The 20,384-nt window shown below is 40.9% G+C and overlaps 1 protein-coding gene across 2 annotated transcripts in view; it reads right to left on the reverse strand.

Moving 5' to 3' along the window:
• CCDC13 (coiled-coil domain containing 13) overlaps positions 1-20,384 on the reverse strand; it is a 527,643-nt gene that overhangs the window by 363,544 nt on the left and 143,715 nt on the right. For both annotated transcript variants that reach the window (XM_069211020.1, XM_069211021.1), the window contains exons 5-6: positions 16,124-16,213; positions 4,059-4,175 (exon numbers count right to left, since the gene is read on the reverse strand). In XM_069211020.1, the coding sequence (XP_069067121.1) occupies positions 4,059-4,175; positions 16,124-16,213 (207 nt within the window). The remainder of the gene's footprint in view (positions 1-4,058; positions 4,176-16,123; positions 16,214-20,384) is intronic.

Here is a 20,384-nt window from a genome sequence, read left to right on the forward strand (position 1 = left end):
GTTAAGGATTCTATGCTGGTCAAAAGCAGACCAGGAAAAAGGGGAGTGGTCAAGAGAGAGAAATCGAGACACTGTATATCTCTGCACTGACTGTTATAACAACTGGGCTCAATCTAGCTATTTAGTATCCCAACATTCTACTTCCAGTTCACTATTCCTAATTTACAGGTGATCTGGATTCAGGCCTAACCACAGCACAGCAATTGCCCTCATCGCCGCTATGAATCACATCCAGATTATCATGGACAGAGGTGATACTGCAGCGCTCCTCCTACTGGATCTTTCCGCAGCCTTCAACACAGTTTCCCACTCCATCCTTATACAAACACTGCACACAGCCAGCATCCAAAGTCACACACTTCGCTTGATTTGTTAATTCCTGACAAGCTACACCCAAGTTGGACAGCCTGGCACTCCTCACCTTGGATGCTGTCAACCTCATATGTGGAATTCCTCAAGGGTCCTCACTCAGTCCCTCTCTGTTCAACGGCTACATGACCTCAGTCACCAGCATCACCAGCACCAATGGAATCAACATTGTACCCTATGATAATGACACCCAGCTTATATTCTTCTTATGCAACGCCAAACACCCATACCAATTTCTCCACCTGCATGACCTAAGTCACCAGTTGGATCAAAACTAACTGCCTCATGCTCACAAAAACAAGACGGAGGCAATAATATTCAGGAAAGACACCTCGCTTTGGGAATCCATCTGGTGACCTGACGAACGCAGACACATACTCCTCCTGGTGAACCATGCAAAGAACCTCCGGATAGTAATCGACATCCAACTCACCATGACTGATCAATTAAATGCAGTCTCTGTCTACTTCTTCCACACAATAAAAATGGCCAGAAGATCTTCAAATGGCTCCTCAGTAACACTTACAGAACCATCACTCCAGTAATCATCACCAGCAAGCTGGACTACGGCAATGCACTCTATGCTGGAATCAACGGTCAAATGACCAAAGACTCCAGACCATATAAAAAGCTCACACTCAACCCCTCGCACCTCAAAGAGCTCCCCTGGCTCCCAATCCACAAATTGGCACTCTTGAAATTCCTCACACACACATACAAAGCATTACACAACAGTAGCCCCACATACCTCAACAACTGTATAAGCTTCCACAAACCTATTGGACACCTCCAGTCAGACAGACTCCTACTAGCACACACCCCCTGCATATGCAAAATGAGATCTGGCGGACATGCTTTCTCATGCCTCATTCACAAAGCCTGGAGCAACCTGCCCGTGCACATCACAGCCCCTCCACAATTCTTGAATTCTGCAAGAAACTGAAGACCTGTCTTTTCACCTAGCCCCAACACTGGTGCAACCATAGAGCTCCTACTTCAGTGCCTGGATACCCTGCTGAGTGAGTTGCATGCTACATGAATAGAAATAACATAACAAACATTTTGACAAAATCCCGATTTCTGACTCTGCAGTCAGTTGAAACTCTGTGACTTCCTAGAGCATTAATACAAATTAAACCTTATATGTGGAAGGAATAATCTGAACTATAATACATGTTTTATACAGACAACTACATTCAGAGTTTTCATAAATAAAGCCTGGGATCAAAATGGTTTTCAAGGTAACAAGCTCCTAAGTTGAAACATACTGCATTTTCCTGCTGACAGCAAGCAATCACATCACTGTCAGATCCTTGATACATGACTCAAAAGATATATAAATGTGGAAACCTGTACTTCTACTGCATTTGTCAACAACTGCATCATAACCCCGTCTTCCTGCTTCCACCTACTGTCTTCGATGTTGATGATGTCTAGAACTGTTTCTAAAAAAGAAGGTAACTCTTTGACCTGGACAAACCCAGCTCCTGTATCTGACCAGCGATTGATTGCGGTTGGCCTTAACTTTCGACTTTGCGCCGGTCCAGCATCACTAGTTGCCCACGATTAGCAATTTGACCTTCTGGGTGATATTTTTGTTATAAACTTTGAGAATTCATATCTCTGTTTTACCTTATTGGATTATTGTTGCTTTGGTGTCACTTTGTTCATTAAAACATTCTCTTGTTTTAAGTAATGTGGGTATTGTGATGAGTTTTTGACTTTTAGCAGCTTCAGGACTTCTAAATGTTTTGCACATTTCCTTAAGTTAAGCCTGTCTTCTCTGTGCTATAGCTATCAGGAGTTGAGCTCAGATTTAAATTACTGAAACTCTTACCTAATCTTACAAGAATAGTGACATTATTATTTGTGGTGGATTACCATCTATCCCAAATAATAATCCACTTTATCACATCACTCATTCCTTGCTCAACTGAAGCCCCTTCCCCACTTGTCATTCTCCAGCTTGGGCATTCTATGCATTCGCCTGCTGTGACTAACAAGTTCTTTTTCGCTGCTAGACAGACCAAACTACACATGGTTCAACTACCCACACTCATCCACTATAGAACAGCCCTTGGTCAGTTTATCTGGTTGCCATGAAACTACGATCCACATCAGGTCCACAGCTGTCTGCTCTATATCGCACCTCTTCTCATAATCTCTTGTCCCACCGTGTCTGACGCACCTCAATTGGAGGTAAAGGGGCCGTTATTGGGTGTCAGATCAATCAGTGGCCATCTTCGACATGGCCATGCTTCAGCTTCGAAGGACTATTTATATCAATAAAGGGCATCTAGAAAGCCTCTGATACGTCCAATCCAGCCCAGTAAGCATACAACAGAACCGTGAAAAAAAGTTAATCTTTGCTCTCTAGTACCGTTTTCCCTTCCCTCATTTAATACATTCATCATCTTTCCAAAGTAACATCTTTGTCTTTGCTGTCCAAAAAAGGCATAACAGTGCATGTCAAATGTATCATCCAAGACTTGTTTCCCTGTTACAATTAGCTATTCATGTTTCTTATTTGCTTTTGCACAGCAATACTAGGTTATCATGTCTGCACTGTGATCACAACTACATTCAACAATCACTGGTCCGAAAAAGATATAAATAAAATCTAAATCCGGTTTTCAGCAGTCAACTAGATGATTTCGGCCATTTAAAAAAAAGTAAATCACTTACAGAGTATTTGAAAAACTCTGTGATTGATGATACCCTTTTTAGAATACTTGATGCAATTATGATAAGCCATATGCAGTTGCATCCATCCTCTCCTGCAGCAACCTGGTATTAAGGCAAATACAGAATAACAACTCTAGTGTGTATTGACAGAGATCTTTACAATCCAGACTGGAATAAATAGTGCACATTCCAACGTGAAAAGCAGAGAAAACATGTGAGATGAAAGATAAAAAATATATTTGCACATTAGTCTCAGGAAGGTCTAGCCATTCTTTGATTGTTAATTAAAGCTTGTATCCATTGGCATGTGATTTACAAAATGATGTTACAGACAAATGCTGTGACTACAAGAAAGTGAAACTGAAAGAACAAAACTGCTAAGGAAATCATGGGATTTTGAATTCATTGTTTCTGACGTCTGACACAATAATCTTGGTTTGAAACTGGTGTAAATATTTGTACTCACTGGTTCATATTACATGTTGAATAGAATGACACCACTGGTGAAACCATCAGTTTCTGCCAGCAGTATCCTTATACCCCTTGGGAATGGCCAGTATATCAAGGGTACATCATAGGCAGGCCACATTATCTGTCTGCCCTGCCAGACGCAAACATAGAGACCTGCACCCTCCAAATTAAGACTGCCTCGCCCCTGCTTGAAGACTGCTCCACCTCAGCATTTTGGTTAAACCATTGCAAGAGGAACCAGAGTGCACATCACCATAAAAAGGCGAGCATTCTACTGATTCTAACCTGGGTGATGAGCCCAATCAGTAAAGCCCAGTGTTCCTCCTGCTTGGCACCAGAATGTCTAATGATAGTTCCTTATTGCCTCGATTTAGTTAATCAATGTAATTTATGTATACTATTCCAGTTGAGCACTAACACTGGTAGCCGGAATGGGCTTTACAATTAGAGTTTGTTGCTGCTTTTCTGCCAAGACAGGGATTAGGAGTCATAATAGCAATCCATTATCCATTACTTGGCCTTTGCATTCATACCTTGTGTGCAATCTTTAGTTCCTGCTTTGTGGCTTGGATCTGGTTGCGATACTCCATCATTTTGAAGTTGGCTGCGGCAAGTTTCTCTTGCAAAGCTTTGATCTCGGGATTCTCAACCTTTTAAAGAAAATGAAATAAGAAACAACTTTTACTGTTTGAAAAAGATGTAAAAATGAACAATGGTTCGTAAGGAAACTGTCAAATATACTAGAAAAAAAAAACTTTAGCTGCTCTATGCCTGCGAGATTTGGAAGACAGTGGCATTTATGCGAGTGTGTGCTTCAACCTGATTTGCTCCCCGACTCAGAAATGAAAACTGTCATTTGCCTTTACTCACATAAAACGTTTAGTATGTTAATTGAAAGTAATATATGCAGCAACATATAGGCACACTAATAGATAATTAGATAAAATGTCAGCCAAACTTAAGCTCAAATGTTCACCACCAGTAATGGTGAGATTTCCGTTTTAGTCTATCTCCAGATGACAAGTGAATGCGATTCTCTAGTAATTCAAAGGAGCCAGGGGTGGCTTAATGGTAAACGATGGGACTGTGCTGGTCAAATAACAAATCTAGGGTGGCAATTTAAAGCACGGCAGGTAGGCTACTAAACTGCTTGACCAGCATAGATCCCAATTTAGTATGGCCCATAATACTTCGCTGACCACCCTTACAGCTCTACCATTCTGGCTGGGGAATTTGGGACAAAAGTTCTCCCACTAACACAGGGGTAATATGTTTGGCAACAACATAATGCCTGGTTGGTCGCAATGTCATAGCAGCATACTCTGCTGTTTTTTTATTTCCACAGAAAGAAACCCCTACAGAAGTCTTTTCATAGAGCATTGGGTGTTGTTCATTTATCATTCTTTCTGCTCAGGTCACATTTCAAATACCACTACAGGTCAAGAAAAATGTGCAATGGATGTCACATCCTAAACTGTGGTAGTTCCACTTGGTGTTAATAAACAATTTCAGATCTCCCCTTACATTCTGCGATGGAGTTACTAAACCTATGGTTTAAAATGTCTTCCTTACTCACTTTATTCAAATTCTCTTTGAGTGGCAGGAGAAATACAAATGGGGTTTCAACAATCAGGATCTGATATTCTGTAGATTCACATCCACTTTACTGCCCTTTGGCTTTTCCCTGTCTGGGTCTATTCCTCATCCACGCTCTTCGGTTCCATTGCTGCTTTCACAAACAGAAGAATGCTGTGAGGAGCAGATAAGCTGCAGCACTTATAGCGTTTGCTCTCCATGTCCCTTTTCTTCTTGCTTTGTGACCAGAATTGAGTGATGACCTCAGCCACTGTTACTTTGTGCACCAGATCAGTATTTCCACGTCAAAGCCTGAACTGTCTTGGAACACACTCTGTGATGGTAGTAGGATAATGTTGATGCCACCTGTTCCTAGGTGGTCTATACCCTTCAAGCCTCGATTTTCAGTTCCACCCAAATTGTAATCTCACACTAAATTGCTTCTGTATTTGTCCCACTCCTTATGAGTGGACCAGTAATGTCCCCAACCTTAGAAATACTTGTCGTGCAGGCATCAGTAACTCTCAGGAGCAAAATAACAGATATGAAAAAATCTTGGGGACTCCCACACCTTTTTGACCTGGGTTTTAAACAGACACTCCCAACGTCTTCCAAAAGACCAAGTGCCCAAGTGAAAACTACCAGATGTACAACAGCCCAATATTACTTGCCTCATTGGGATTACTAGTCTACACGCAGTGAGGACTTAAATCATCCTTTTGCTTACTGTCTTAGTTTTAACAGATTTATTAACTTCGGGAATGTACAATTTATGTCTATCAGTGGCATACATGTAGAATTTCATATTTCAGAATGTGTTTATTTTGAGCAATTTTTAGTCTCAGATGTGTCGTTTAGACAAGGAAGCCCAGCAACTCAAACAGTAATTCGGAACCTAGCGTAGGTCAAAGGGAGCAAAGACTGAGGTGTGTTTTTCTCTGTTGTGAAGCTAGGAGTAAAGCATAGTAATTCAGACCAAATGTGTTTAGAACTGTCAAGAAGTCCATTGTTTGCCGTGCAAAGCCATGTCAAGATGGGCTCTTCTAAAGCACATAAGTGAGCACCTTAGATGGCACAGGGTAACATGAGATTCAACAGCCATTTTGGAGGGGCATCACAACAAAACATTAATTACTTACAATTCTAGTTCTCCATGGTTGATTTTTATAAACAAACGTTCTAGATCCCAGAACAAAATTTGAAAATATGCATGTATTCAAATTGACAATTTTTTCTCAAGCATGTTCTCGCTTTTTTAATATGTGTATTTTGTCCAAATACCCAAATCGGTCAAAAAGTATAACTGAATGAAAACATCACATAGAAGTATGTTAAAAAAGGCAGAGAATTGTGTTTGTTTTTAGCTTTTGTATACAGCACTGTCTGCCATTAGTATAGTATTGCAGCGCTTTCAGCAGATTGGCCTTAGCACACAATTCTAGGTTTTCTATTGCCTACCAGTCTTAGTCACCGAATAATGTCCTAATCTGGGCATTATATTATGGTCAGTCTCTCTTTGGCAGCCAGCGCCATGTTGGTTAAGTTGCAAGCCAGTGAATTGTGATGTCTAAGATGACTGCCAGGGGCTTTTACCAGTCGCTATATTTTCTTGAGAAGGTAATGTTCCCTTTGCTCGGAGATTGGAATAAAGGCCTGCAGTTGCCGGCTGTGTGACATTTATGAGATGTGTTGATGCATATGAAAGGTCTGTCTAATGCGTCTTGTTGGATGTTTGTCCGGTGCGAGTCTTCGTGCAAATACTGTTGTGAGCATAGTGATAGCTGACAATTTAAAATATCGATGCTGAGTTGCATCTATGTGGGATGTTCTGTTTGATGTGTATTACTTGAAGCATTTCTTGTTTCATGGTGGCAAGTGGTTTGCTTTTTCTATGCAGCACCAATTTAGAAAGAAGGGCAATTTAGTGGTGGGCAGGTTTACACTAAATTGTTTCATCAGACTAAGCCACATCCAGTGTTTTAGATGGAGACAAAGGCAAAATCAATGCAACCTTTTATGGAATTTTACTATCTGCTTTATGTGTACACCTACAAGCAAAAAAAATTAAACAGCTCATGCTGTTGGTGACATGAACAGAACCATTGCAATATTTCAAATGTGCAAATTACACCTAATCCCCCTGAGGTTTGCTCTTCCACCTAACGAGCCCCAAGGAGTCAAAAGGTACACAAACGCCAGTCAAGAATGCTTAGTCTAGGCATGCCTTAAACCAAACTGGCACACTGAGCATGTCTGGATGAAATAAAAAAAGTGCTGCATCTGCCCCACAAAAGTAAGGGATGGGGTAACTGGCTGCGCCTCATGTCACCTTTAGTTAGACATTCCAATACAGTTCAAAATCTTTGTGACCCATGGGGCAACTAGAATGTGTTGTGTGTATGCAGTAGAAACCTCCTTCATTTTCATTTCTACAACTTCACTTTCATTTTCTGTGCATAATGACAGTTCCAGGACAAGAAAATACAAGAAACTTAGTAAACGGTAGGCGATGTTGCAATGGAAAAGGGCCCTGCGTCCACTGGTTTGCCAAGCATACCAGCATGACATTAACTTGGTAGAATAAGCCTTAGTGAAGCTGTTACCTTGCGGCAGTGACAGTGAGGCAGGGGAAATAATTTTGCTGCGATCAGGGATTAAAAGAGTTGGCAAAAATTCAGCTTCCAATGCCTCTTTCCTGAAACATCCACAATACATATCACCACTCAACCTTCTCTTTGACTGTCTTCTCATTGCTAACAAAAGTCCTTTAATGTAAACACTATAAGCCAAATTCTTCTACCTAAAGGTCCAGTTTCTTGGCTGAGGCAGCTTAGTTTTGAATCTACCAAGACAGTTTCCAGCCAAAAAAAAATGTGTTGACTGAATTCAAGAGACATGGAATCTTCCCTTGTGTTTCGTTAGATATTTATTTGTCTGCCCATTTAAAACAACGCTAATATGATGTATCCAGATGCTGCATTACACTTTCAGGATCTGTAAACCTAGAGCACTAACAAAGTTAATGTGGGAATTTCTAAAAAAGAAGAAAGTGGCAACAAGCAGAGTGCCCAGAGCCACAACTGAAGGCTAGGAACGCTGTTTCTTTGCTGTCGACCAGTGCATTGCTGTTTGGTGGCAAAAACTGTCATGCCATTGGCACTTACATAGCTTTTAGCCTGCCATTAGCAACAATACTCCTATAACAACGCTGAAAAAAATGACTCAGTTTAAATCCATCCAGGAAGCTGCTTTATGCTGTCACGGAAAGCAGGTAGACAGTTTTTGAAGGTCAGATTGAGAAGAGTCAAATAAGGCCACAATTAAAAGCACCTAAGATCCTGGGAAAAAAGCAGACGGGCTGAACGTTTATAAATTTAGAGAGAATGTCCTTAACGGAGAATTAGGATTACAAGTAAACTTTCCATCAGCATCAAGGGAGTCTCTCCGATAGTCATAAATATATTAGAAAAACAAGCACTAGCCGGCACCAGAAACGCAAAAAAGTTGCATACAGACTCTTTCTTGAAGATTTATTTGAAATATTCTCTCTTCTCAATCAGAAAATGTTCAGTAAATTGGTACAGTGAGTCTCGCGATACACATAGGTGGAAACACAATGCACATCCATTTGTCAGGTCTATTTCTATATAGGGAGGATTATGCGGAAACAAGAACACTGTGATTTTATCACAGGTGGAGGAGGAGCGATGTCCCCTTGCTCTTTTAAACAAGAAGCCTTAAAGAGCAGATATGGGTGCTTTTTCAGTTCTCTTTGCTCAGATCTTAACCACAGCAAACCTCTCTGTCCCTCTGTAAGACATCACCTAACGGATGGTTCAAAACTTAGTTGTGTGAGAATCCAGAAGACAGACCATGGAGACTTTCTGAGATGTTTTCCCACTACTTGAAGGACACCTATCAAAAACGCTGGTATAATGAATGACAATATGGTAGCGTCAATTAATATCCAAAGACACTGCAATCTGAATGCAGAAGGCTGAAATGAAAATGAGTTTATATTTAGAACAAATGACTACAAACTGTATTCCTGGGCCCTGATCAATGAGCTACAAAAACAATGCAAACTAACTCTCTCCTTTGCATGATAGAATAGCACACACTTCCAAAGGTATTAGGATGACTGGATAAGTTTTCACCCTTTTAAGGTCTAACTACAGGGAAATCATTCCCTGCTTTATTTTCTTTTCAGAGAAACCCTGCTAAAGAGATATTTTTAGTCTAAGTGTACTTTATTGTGATTTATGTGGATAATGAAATAATATATATTTGAAAACATATATATCCTACATTATGATTTTAAACTTTGCATAACCATCACCGAGAACATTACTTTCTCAAGGAGGTGTCAAAAGTATAGTTTGGGAAGGTTGAGGAATTTAGCATTGTGCACAGATTCAGACTTAGCTACAGGTGTTTTCTGAGCCAATTTAATCACAGCAGACAGATTGAATTCGATCTGAACAAAGCAAAATGGGCACATGAGTATTTAGGCTCATAGGTTATATCAGTGCTGGGCCCAATGAAAATGAATGCATTACTAGAGAAAACACACATGGCATTTTGCATGAGTGAAGAACTGAATGCAGTAAAGCAGGATGCTGAAACGGCAAAACAATATCGGCTGACGACATGCGAATATGCCCAGGATCATCTGTATGACATTTGTGAGCACGTGAGGGACTGAAGTGTGCCAGAAGGACATGACAGAAAACTGGTAATTTAAACAAGGAACAGATTACTCTTGTAAAAAGACCTTATATGAACTTAGGTGCATACATCTTTTTAATTATGAACTTGAAGGATTTATCCTTTTAATCCAGGGATGCCGTTCAGGCTAAGGGCGGCTGGGCTAGAACCCATGCCAAAGTGGTGGTCGGGAGGACTGCCTTGAAATGAGAGGGGAGAGACATCCTGTATGATTTGAGGACCCAGCATGTGGGTGAGTCCATGACTGGGCTGCTCATGGACCTCAAAATCAGCCTGCAATCCATTGATGCAAAGACTGATACCATGGTAGCACAAATGGACCGCCTAACTGAACAAACGGTTCGCCACTCGGTCAGAATGATGGCACAAAGTAGAGAATCTCGGACCTAGAGGACGAACTCACGGAAACAAAGACAAAACTGGAGCAACTAGACAAATGGTGTAGCGGAATCCACGAAAACCGGTAGGATGGCCATGTCAGCTGAAACACTTATGGTCGACCTGTTTTGCTGAGGCAGCTTATCTGTGAAGCATGTGCAGATGTTGCTGGGCCCTAGATCTTCACCTGGAGCTCCCCTTAGGCCCATAATTGCATGAGCCCTTACCTTTCGAGAAAAGGGACACCATCCTAAGACTGGCAAGAGAGCGGGATGTATTGTAATACCAAGTCTCAGTGCTCTCAGTTTCTTCAGACTTTACAATAATGGTACAATATAATACAATAGCGGTACATAAAGCACACTGGAAATTTGTGGAAGTCAAACGTACACCGTGCAAATGCAAAGTGAAATATGCCCTGTTATACCTTGCTTGTCTGCGGGTAGAATTTGAGTCGTAAACCCATTTTTTACTCCTGCAGAGGAAGTCACCAAATTTTGCAAGTCCCCGAGGCCTGATCAGAATGCTCCACAGATGATTACTGGTTTCCCATCTCATCCCACTGATAGTGGTTCTGGACAGCTCCAGGGGGATGAAGAGGTGTTGAGCGACTTCGAACACTGGCCTTCCCAACACCCATTTTCCCAGACGCTTAACACCTGCAGTTTAAGAGATGAAACTGGCATGACACAATGCCAGCCGCATGTCTCCTGCAGGATCAGAGCATGAATCGATACAGGTTAGGATCCTATGAACTGCTATAGATTCAAATAATGGTGGTAACTATTATTGATCGAAGGTGTGTCGGTGGGAGCTGCAATGCACCATAGTGTATACCGCTCTGGATAGCTTTTGAGCTTCCCTCCCCAAAAATTAACATGGTTTTCTGATTGTGGGATTGCACTACTGATGATTGGGGTTGTCAGTGTGGGTGGGGGAGGTGGAAACTGAATTCTTGAATTTTTTAAAGTTTTTTTTATATCCTATGTGATGCAATTGCACATCACAGTAGTCCACATATACATTATGTGTCTATATTGTACCTTTAAGCCATTATCTACCACAATGGCACCCCCTAGGAAACGCATCCCATTAATAACCTGGAATATTCGGGGCCTGAACGATCACCACAAATCATGCTGAGTATGAGAATACATGGATGGACACGCCATCGATATCACACCTTTACATGAAACGCACCTACCCCTGAGAAACACACAGAACTTCGCTTAGAAATGGTGCCCCATAGATTATTCTCCTTGTACGGAGCATACTCAAGAGTATTCTGTATTCTCCTGCGCTCACATGTTGATTTTCAACTGCATCACCAACACAGACACAGACGGTCGATTTCTGGTCCTAATTGTCTCCCCTGAAAACATAAAGCTGGCCTGGTATAAGTGTATGCACCAAATACCAAACCCATCCCTTTCTTTCTAGAGACTCTTACCATCTTAAGACACTCAGAGGTCGACACAATGCTGTGGGGCGGAGGGGGTGGGTATGTGGGAGGATTTTAACCCAGTGCTCAACCTAGTTCTAAACGCAGAACTCAACTCCACAAGTACATAACGCTCATTCCACACAAACTCAGTGAACGTACTGAAGGTTGCATTGGATCTCTTTGGGCTCCGAGATTTATGGCGGCAGGTACATCCCTCCACTAAAGAGTTCACATGCTACTCCTCACTGCACAGTTCCTGCTCCAGATTAGACTACTGGCTGTCTACCCCAGATTTGGGAACCGGTCATGCACCATCAGGCCATTCCCCAGTCAAACTAAGCTGTTGTTCCTGGGCTACCAACTGCATAGACCACAATGGTGTTTCCCTACAGACTCCCTTCAGACTATGTCATACTAAGCAAGGGTATAGTGGAGAAATATGCCACGTTGAGGGAGCCCATTAAGGCTAAACATGCAAGGATTCTCTGAGACCTAAGGGGAAAGCTCACACAACTGGAAAACAGATTTAAGGATCTTGAAAACCGAGTGTCCCATGTCACATCATCAATTACTAAAAAGAGCAACACCAGCTACTTCAGGAATTTAGAGACCTAGAAGATAGGAAGATGCACTACCTGGGCAAGAATGCACCAGCCTGACTGTACGGTGAGGAAGGAAAGGACGGGTAAGACACTTTCCTGGCTCCTATGTCCCAATAGGCAGCAGGGTAACATACACATTATCACATCCCAAACTGGCGCGTCTTTTTGGACAATGCAGATATATTAGCTGAGTTTGAGACCTACAACACATGCTTATACGAAACCTGGATTGCAGGACCTACTGATTCCTTCTCTGCCTACCTAGATGAAGTCACCTTGGTTTGGCTGGACAGCAGCCATCAACAGTTTTTAGGCCACCTGATTTCAGTCGAGGAGACAGTGGCAGCCACTGATGCTCTGCAAAGCACAGGGCTCTGGTGGCCTGATATTCAATTTTCACAAAGCATATAAACACACACTGGCTGCATATCTCCTAGAGATACATGATGAAGCGCTCAATAATAAGAGGGGTCCCTCCAAAACTAGAGAGGCAGTGATTTCAGTACTCTCCAATCACGGGAGTATCGCCACTCGTTGCATCTCTTGAAGGCCATTATCTACACAACTATGACAATAAAATCCTTGCCAAGGTGATTGTGATAGACTGTCCCCGTTACTCAAAAAGATAGTCTTCCTGGTGCAAATTGTCTTTCTGCCCCACAGGAACACTTCAATTAACCTTCGTACTGTGTTACCCAGTCTATACCAAACACCTAAAATCAGAGCTTGAGGCCAAAAAGATGTTGACAGGGTGTCTGACTCGTGGAGTGGTTTTTGACATCAAAATGCTCAGGTGATATGGTATTCTGAAAGGACTCCAGGCACTTGTCCAACTGCTTTATGCCCATCCCCTGCCAGAGTCAGAGTTAATGGTCTATTATCTGAAACATTCCGGATAAACAGGGATATCCAGCAGGGTTGCCCCCATCCCCACTACTTATCACCCTAGCCATGGTTCCCCTGGTCCGACATCTCCAAGAACGGCACCTAATATAGGGTGACTCTTCTTTCATTTGAAAAAAATATTATCATGAATACACGTATTGCTCTTTGTGAAACATCTGGTAAAAACAACATACCCCCACTTATCAGGGAAATCATCAGATTTTGGAGGCACTCTGGCATCACCATCAACTGGGACAAAAAAGATCTCTTCCCACTAACCAAAAGCACAGAGCCCTGTCCCCTACAGTTAGCAGTTAGATGGGTCTCAGAATCTGATAAATACTTGGGAATTGTCATACATAGAGAGTTAGAATCCATCCGCTTAAATTATGTGGCATAATGTAATTTCATGGCACATTGGTATCATCCTGATGCACGGCTCGCCTACTTGGTACTCAAACGAGAACAAGTAGATGATGCCCCTTGGTTTTGACACTCCCCAGGGTGTTGCCGAGGCCCTGAAGAAGGTGAAGGCAGTTGTAACACTGTGCTGGGCATTGCGCACACTATGCCACAGAGTGTGTGGCTCCTTTTTATACTCCCCAGCAATTCCCTTTTTTAGTAATCCCATGCTACCCTACAGCCTGGAGCAGGCGGTACAGAAAAGCCTGCATAAAATGGCCATATCGGAATTTGGTCACTTGTACCTGGACAGAAAGTTCCTTATTCTTTAACTATTCCAGGCACAAGGGAATCCTACAACTTAGATACTTTTACATCTGTCAGGCTTCGCAGCACAGTTTTTGAACGAATTCTGGACTATCCATCTGAACCTATTGACTTTGCATCATTGACACAGATAATAAAGTCATCCGATACGATGAGATTGGTGTCCAAGCTATATGCCAGCATATCTCAGAATCAAGCAATCTGTGCGGTGCCAGCCTGGCTCGCATGGGAATACGACCCAAGTGTACCCTTATCAGACATCCAGTGGCAACATTACTGTGCCAAATGGGAGAAATGCCCCTGAATTACTGACAAACTCTTTTACTTCAAATACTTACGCAGACAGTACACCAGCTTGCCTATAGTGTATACACCCGTTCCACTCTCATAGTTGCACGTGCTGTGGGGCAGAGCATACAGGTTTGCTCCACCTGGCATGGGAATGAGCTCCTACCCGGGCTTATGTGGAGGCAGTTCTGACCCTGCTGGCAAAAATGACAGACTATCGGCCAACCCACACATAGCACTACTGGACTGTGTCAAGGATACTTCAAAGGGTACCAAGCACTTCACAGCAATATCACTACTACTGGCTATACGCAGGGTTGCAGTGCACTGGGGAAGCCGCAGAACTGCTAGGGCTACTGACTGGCTTCAAGAATTGACAGTCTGCAATGCGCGAATAGAAAGCTACACATTGATACTTCTTTTTACCTCACAAACAAAAAACATTGCGGCCCCCTTGGGGCTTATCTAGCGGAACTATGCACAGGAACTGTTAGGAATAGCCACAGCAATGAGGGCACCCCAGCACGCGATCTGCCCACAGTGGTACCCAAAACTGGCAAAATGATTTGTACTGGGAAGGACTCGGGGCTGGAGGGTCATAACAGGGAATACCCAGGGATTTGGTAGGCCATAGCCTTGGCGTGCTGTGTGTTGTGTCAATGGAGGAAATGGGACCAACTGAACATATGACTATGCCTCCCTTTACACAATACTTGCACTATGATGTAATACACATCAACACAACTTGTAAACTTTTGGATCAGTAATATAACTATGCTAATGTACTTGTTGTACTGTACATGTTTGACCTCAAAGAATTAATACATTTTAAAAAAAGCGAGAGTCATTGAAAGGCATGTCCACTGGTTGGTCTAGTAATGTCTAGAGAACACTGTAGATCACAAGCAGGAACGGTGACAAAAGACAACACCTGTGGCCATGCATGTGAGCACAGAACTGGCTTTAAACCAGGACACTTTTTTTTGCTGCATCTTGACCATCTTTCACCAGCTACAAGAAGAGACCTAGGATAGCTTTGACAGAACACTTGTTGCTGGCACTACCATCTTGCACAGTGCATTACAACAGAGTACCAGCAGTTATATTACTTAGGGCCTGCCAGAGAGAAAAGTCTCCTATAAATACTTTTTCCCATTAGTTTTGATGAGCATGGATTTATGGTCAGGAGGTGTTGTGGAAAAAGCATTAGGATTTAATTTCGAAGATAAAGCGTCTGCCATCAAATTATCTATTGAAGGATGGCACACAGAAACACATTGGAACCTGTGATTGCTAGGACAGGCCTATGGTACTGAAAGAGTATGGAATGGACTGAAAATTGCTTGTATCATGCTAACAGCACTCTGCCAAGGAGGGTCTCATTGACAGAAAGAAGAGGCGGCACAAGGTATCCTAGACAGAGAGCATTCACTAAACTTGTCCCATACACTGTGTGGGTGGAAATGATTCGAATTGTTGTGCACTGCATTGTAGGATTGGTAGACTACCTCGGCACCAGGGATATAAATTAAATGTTTTTTTTACCTGAACCATGAGTTCCCCCCCAGTGCCCTATCAGGGGAACAGTGTTCACCCCATAGGTGGGGATTCACTTTGGATGCCTCCTCTGGGCAGCACAGGACAGGGATCTGCTGTCAATGTAAAAGAAAACACATAGGACTTCACTTAGACTCATAGATTCTCAAGTTCCTTGGTGGAAAAAAACAAATGACAAGCCTTAAGGTGCAACATATTCTAGAAGTGGTGATCATTGTAAGAGTTTAAACAGACCCTGAAATCAAACCTTCATTGAGCCATCCTAAAAAATACAGATAGGAATTCAATACATAGAGTACAAACACAGTGTCCACACAAAATACAGAACCACCACATACAGATTTTAACAAAATCATACTTCAAGGAAATGTTAAGACCGTAAAGACATTTCTGTGTAATAAAATGCTCATACCCCAGCTCCTTCCGTGTTTCTAGGGGTAGTTTGACGGGCACCTTGATCTTTTTCACTTAGAGACAGAGGATTGGTTGAGGCCACCTGCAGCTGAATATAGAAAGGATAGCCAAACATTATATGCAACGTTTTAAACAAATGTGTTCATATACTAATATTGCACAAAACACGAAGACCACACCCTACTACAACTGCAAGTGTGGGGCAAGGTATGCAAACCAAGTTCCCTTTCATGTAATGCAAATTTGTCCTTGTACCTTTTACATGCTACCTGAACAATTACAGCTAGCCCCTTCACTTATGTACTTTTGTAGGAGCCTGAAGGTCCATCTGCTTAGTATAAAACAGTAGCATGTTATCATGTTCCTCTTACTCTTGTTGGCCAATTTTTCAGCACGTTTGTCCTCTTTAAATGTTCTCTAATGTCTCTGAATTTGTTTTGTTTTATACAAAAAAAGTCATAAACAAATTAAAGCTCAAAACATATGTTATCTACATAAAATAGTGGCATCAATATTTGCATTGAAACCTGGAGACCTAGATTTTAATGCCACCTTCAGAACTTGACTAAACAGCATACACAGACGTAACAAGATAAACAATAATTTAATGATTGTTCTGATAAAGGGGTTTCATCAGTGGTATATTAATTTCTTACACTTCAGTTTTGACTTAAAGGCTACAGGAAACACAACTATAAGCGAAAAACGTATCCTTTGCCAGTTGCTTTCTGCTTCTCTTTCTAGGTCTCATCTACAGACACTGTTAATTGTCTGCTGTTCACCAATCCACTGTAACTACTACTCTGCCAATAAATAAGGTGACTTTGCATAAGCCCACTTCAACCGACTGGGCTTTTTGATTTCTACATCTTACAGCCATTGGCCTGAGACACTGTCAACCTCATCAGTATCAGCTCAAAAGCAAATATCTCTCACACCTCAGTCTATCAATTGTTTCTGGAGACCTTGTACTGAAATGCATGCAGACTGGTCAGAAACTGTAAATTAAATCATTACACTCCTGCTTGTGGGCTCAGTAATAGTAACATAACATTTTAATTATGAATAAAACATTTGAGAGGTGCAAAATACCTGTCTATGTGGAAAATACAAGAAGGGCAATTTTCCAATACTGTTCCAGAATTTGTTTTCCACGAAAGTAGCTGTATTTTATGAAGCAGCACTGCATGACACCCTTGACTTCCCGCATTATAGTCAAGCTCAAAACACTTTTGGGCACATTTAGGGAGCCAAATAAAGTATGATTCATACCAAAGTGTGGGTGATTTAGAGTTTGGCAGCATGCGTTCACCAATGCACAAAACTATAAAACCATATTTATTGCTTTTTTGAGAGTTTGGGATTTAGACATTTTACAACAAGAAGAATGTGTTATCCTTACAAGAGACAGTGAATTTAATGTCACAAGAATTGGCATCAGTACATTGCCTGCACAGTACAGTTACAGTAGAAGCCATTTTCAAAGAATTGAAAAAAAAATGTCATAATATAACCGGAGTTGAATAAAAAGCAATACGTGACAACTGATGGAGGAAAGAACAAGTCTGGGTTGAAGAAAGGTTTGATTGGACATATCACAAAAGCTTATGAGGTTAGTGGATTCTCAAAGTCCATGTTTCTGCATTGCACTATCCATCAACAGGCATTGTGCAGAAAATAAGTGGATATGTCTTGTGTTCTTAAACATGTTGTTTCAACTGTGAATTTCATTCAGTCTCACTGGCTTAATCATTTCCAGTTTTGTGATTTTCTAAAAGAAACTGATTCTGCATTTGTTGACTTGTCTTACCATACAGCAGTTCGATGGTCCAGTTGTGGAAAAATTCTATCACAGTTCCTTCCTCTCAGAGAGGAAATTGATTAATTTATCACAGAAAAGAATCGAACCAAATCACTTTTATCAAACACCTACTGGCTTTGGGAATTGGCATTTTTGCACACCTGACTGCCTAAATGAATCAAATGAAAGAGAAACCAATTTAATTTGTGATCTATCCGCGCATGTCAAGACATTCAGGACAAAACTGATGTGATGTGAAGGACAGGTGTATGTTCATAATTTAGCTCATTTCCCATGTTGTAAAACATTTCATGAAAAATGTGCAGCAGAACTTTCTTCTTCATTTGCAAAAGAAATCGTTACTGACTCGCAAAAACAATTTCAGGAAGAATTTTCGGATATTGATGGAAAAAAAGATTAAATAAAGCGGTTTCATAATCCATTTGACTGCTATATTTAAACACTCTAAAGCAAGTTTTAGTTAGAAAATGATTAATCTTCAATCAGATGAAATGCAGAAAGGCAAGTGTAAAGAAGGAAATCTAATTCAACTGTATAAATCTTTACAGTCTGAGCAGTTTACAAATTTGAAGCGATTTGCAACGTACATGTGTGAACAAACATTTTCAAAAATGAAGAATGTTAAGTCCAAATATTGAGCAAATTTATCTGATGAGCATTTGAAGTCCATTCTAATAAATGGCTCCTAAAGCTTGAAACCTCACAGTTCTGCGAAATTGTGAAATAAAAAAAAACAGTTCCGTCATTCCCATTAATTTTGTACTTCATGTATTGCTGTTTATGATGCAAAACACGATTCACCAGAATGGTGTCGAAAGGTGCAGACTCAAATCCAAAATAAACGTGAGCCATTAATAAAGGTCGAACAAAAATACATTATTTGCTTTGCTTTACTGAAGTTCTTTCTCAGAGTACGTTTATTTTCTTATTATGTGCCACAAAACTCGACAAATTTTCATTTCTTGTAACTTTTTCTATATTTAAAATTAAAAAATAACCTGCTTTTCTTATCTACAAATAGGTAATTGATTGTTTTGTCATACCATTTGCTGATGCTTGACATTTTCATTCATGATACATCATTTCTCAGTTTAAGCATGGCATTGTTTCTTTTTAATTGTCACATTTCTCTTTTGTTCTGATTCATATTATGCTGATCACAAAAAAAGATCCACATAAAACGTATTAATTCATTTATAAAACTGATTTAATTTTGGCCCGCAAATATTTGTAAAATATACAATGTAGCTCTCTTACTGAAAAGCTTGGAGACCACTGACTTATGACATAATTTCTTTATCCAACAGAATAGCGTGGTGCAGTCTGCACTCTGGTTAGGAGGATGGGGCCTTATACCAATTGGGGTTACAACTGAATATATTACAGAGTGCTAATCACCTTATATTGCTATGCTCCTTTTCTTAGCTCATCTGGGCTTATTTGGCCAAATGCTTAATTAATTTATTTCATCATAGTTCGCAATCTGCCAGAACATCATTAGGACACCCTATGACAAGGTTCAAACAGTGAAAATAAAGAGAAATGTTTCCATTTTGAGGATTGTTTCTGTTACGTTTTTCTTTTCTTTGAGGCTTGCGAATTTATAGAGCAAGCAGCATCCAAGCGAATACGTGTTTTGCCCCATCTTGACAACTAAGCTTGGGGCTTTTTCAAGGCTCTGGCTCACAAGTAAGGTCCCTGCTTTCTGCAGAATTCTGTGTCTGTCTGGGTTATGAATGATGGTATAACATGATAGTTGAAATTTTGATACTACATAGGTCTGCGCACGTTGAGGGAAATTCCTCAAAGGACAAATAGTCTGGATTCTTGGCAGTCTCTGAACAATAGTCTCCCCTATCTTCGAGGACAGTCTCTGTCGTTTCTGGACAGTAGTCTCTCCCTCACTCACTCACACACACACACTCACACAAATATATCAAAACAATGCCCTTTCAGACTTAGAGTACTGCATACATTATGCAGAAGAGCAGAAAACCCTGGGTGTTTCTCAAGTTTTACATGTTTTTGTAATTGGAGAGCAGCTCCTTCTTATGGAACACTTTACAACATCAACAACACTCCAAATCCCCTCATGTCAAGTGTCTGTTTTTCTAGCAGATGTTTGAAACTCAGATTTAGCATGGTACCATCCATGCCAAGCTAGAAAGTGATAAAGCTTTTTTCAATTTTTACAAAGCCTTGAAGCATAGGATTGCCAAGTGTCATATATAAATACATAAATACATGTATAGTATATATATATGTATATATAAGGTTCAAGGAACTGGGGGATCTACAACAATCATTTGAAAGGATGGGTTTAGTTCCGCACTGTAACATACTCTATGCAGGTGCTTGCAATAATTCAATTGATATCTTTTGTTACTTTCACTTACTAAAAAGAGTGTCATCTTCCTTCTCTATTATGTATCAGTCA

This window comes from Pleurodeles waltl, chromosome 10 (genome assembly GCF_031143425.1).
Source record: "Pleurodeles waltl isolate 20211129_DDA chromosome 10, aPleWal1.hap1.20221129, whole genome shotgun sequence".
Lineage (NCBI taxonomy): Eukaryota > Metazoa > Chordata > Amphibia > Caudata > Salamandridae > Pleurodeles > Pleurodeles waltl.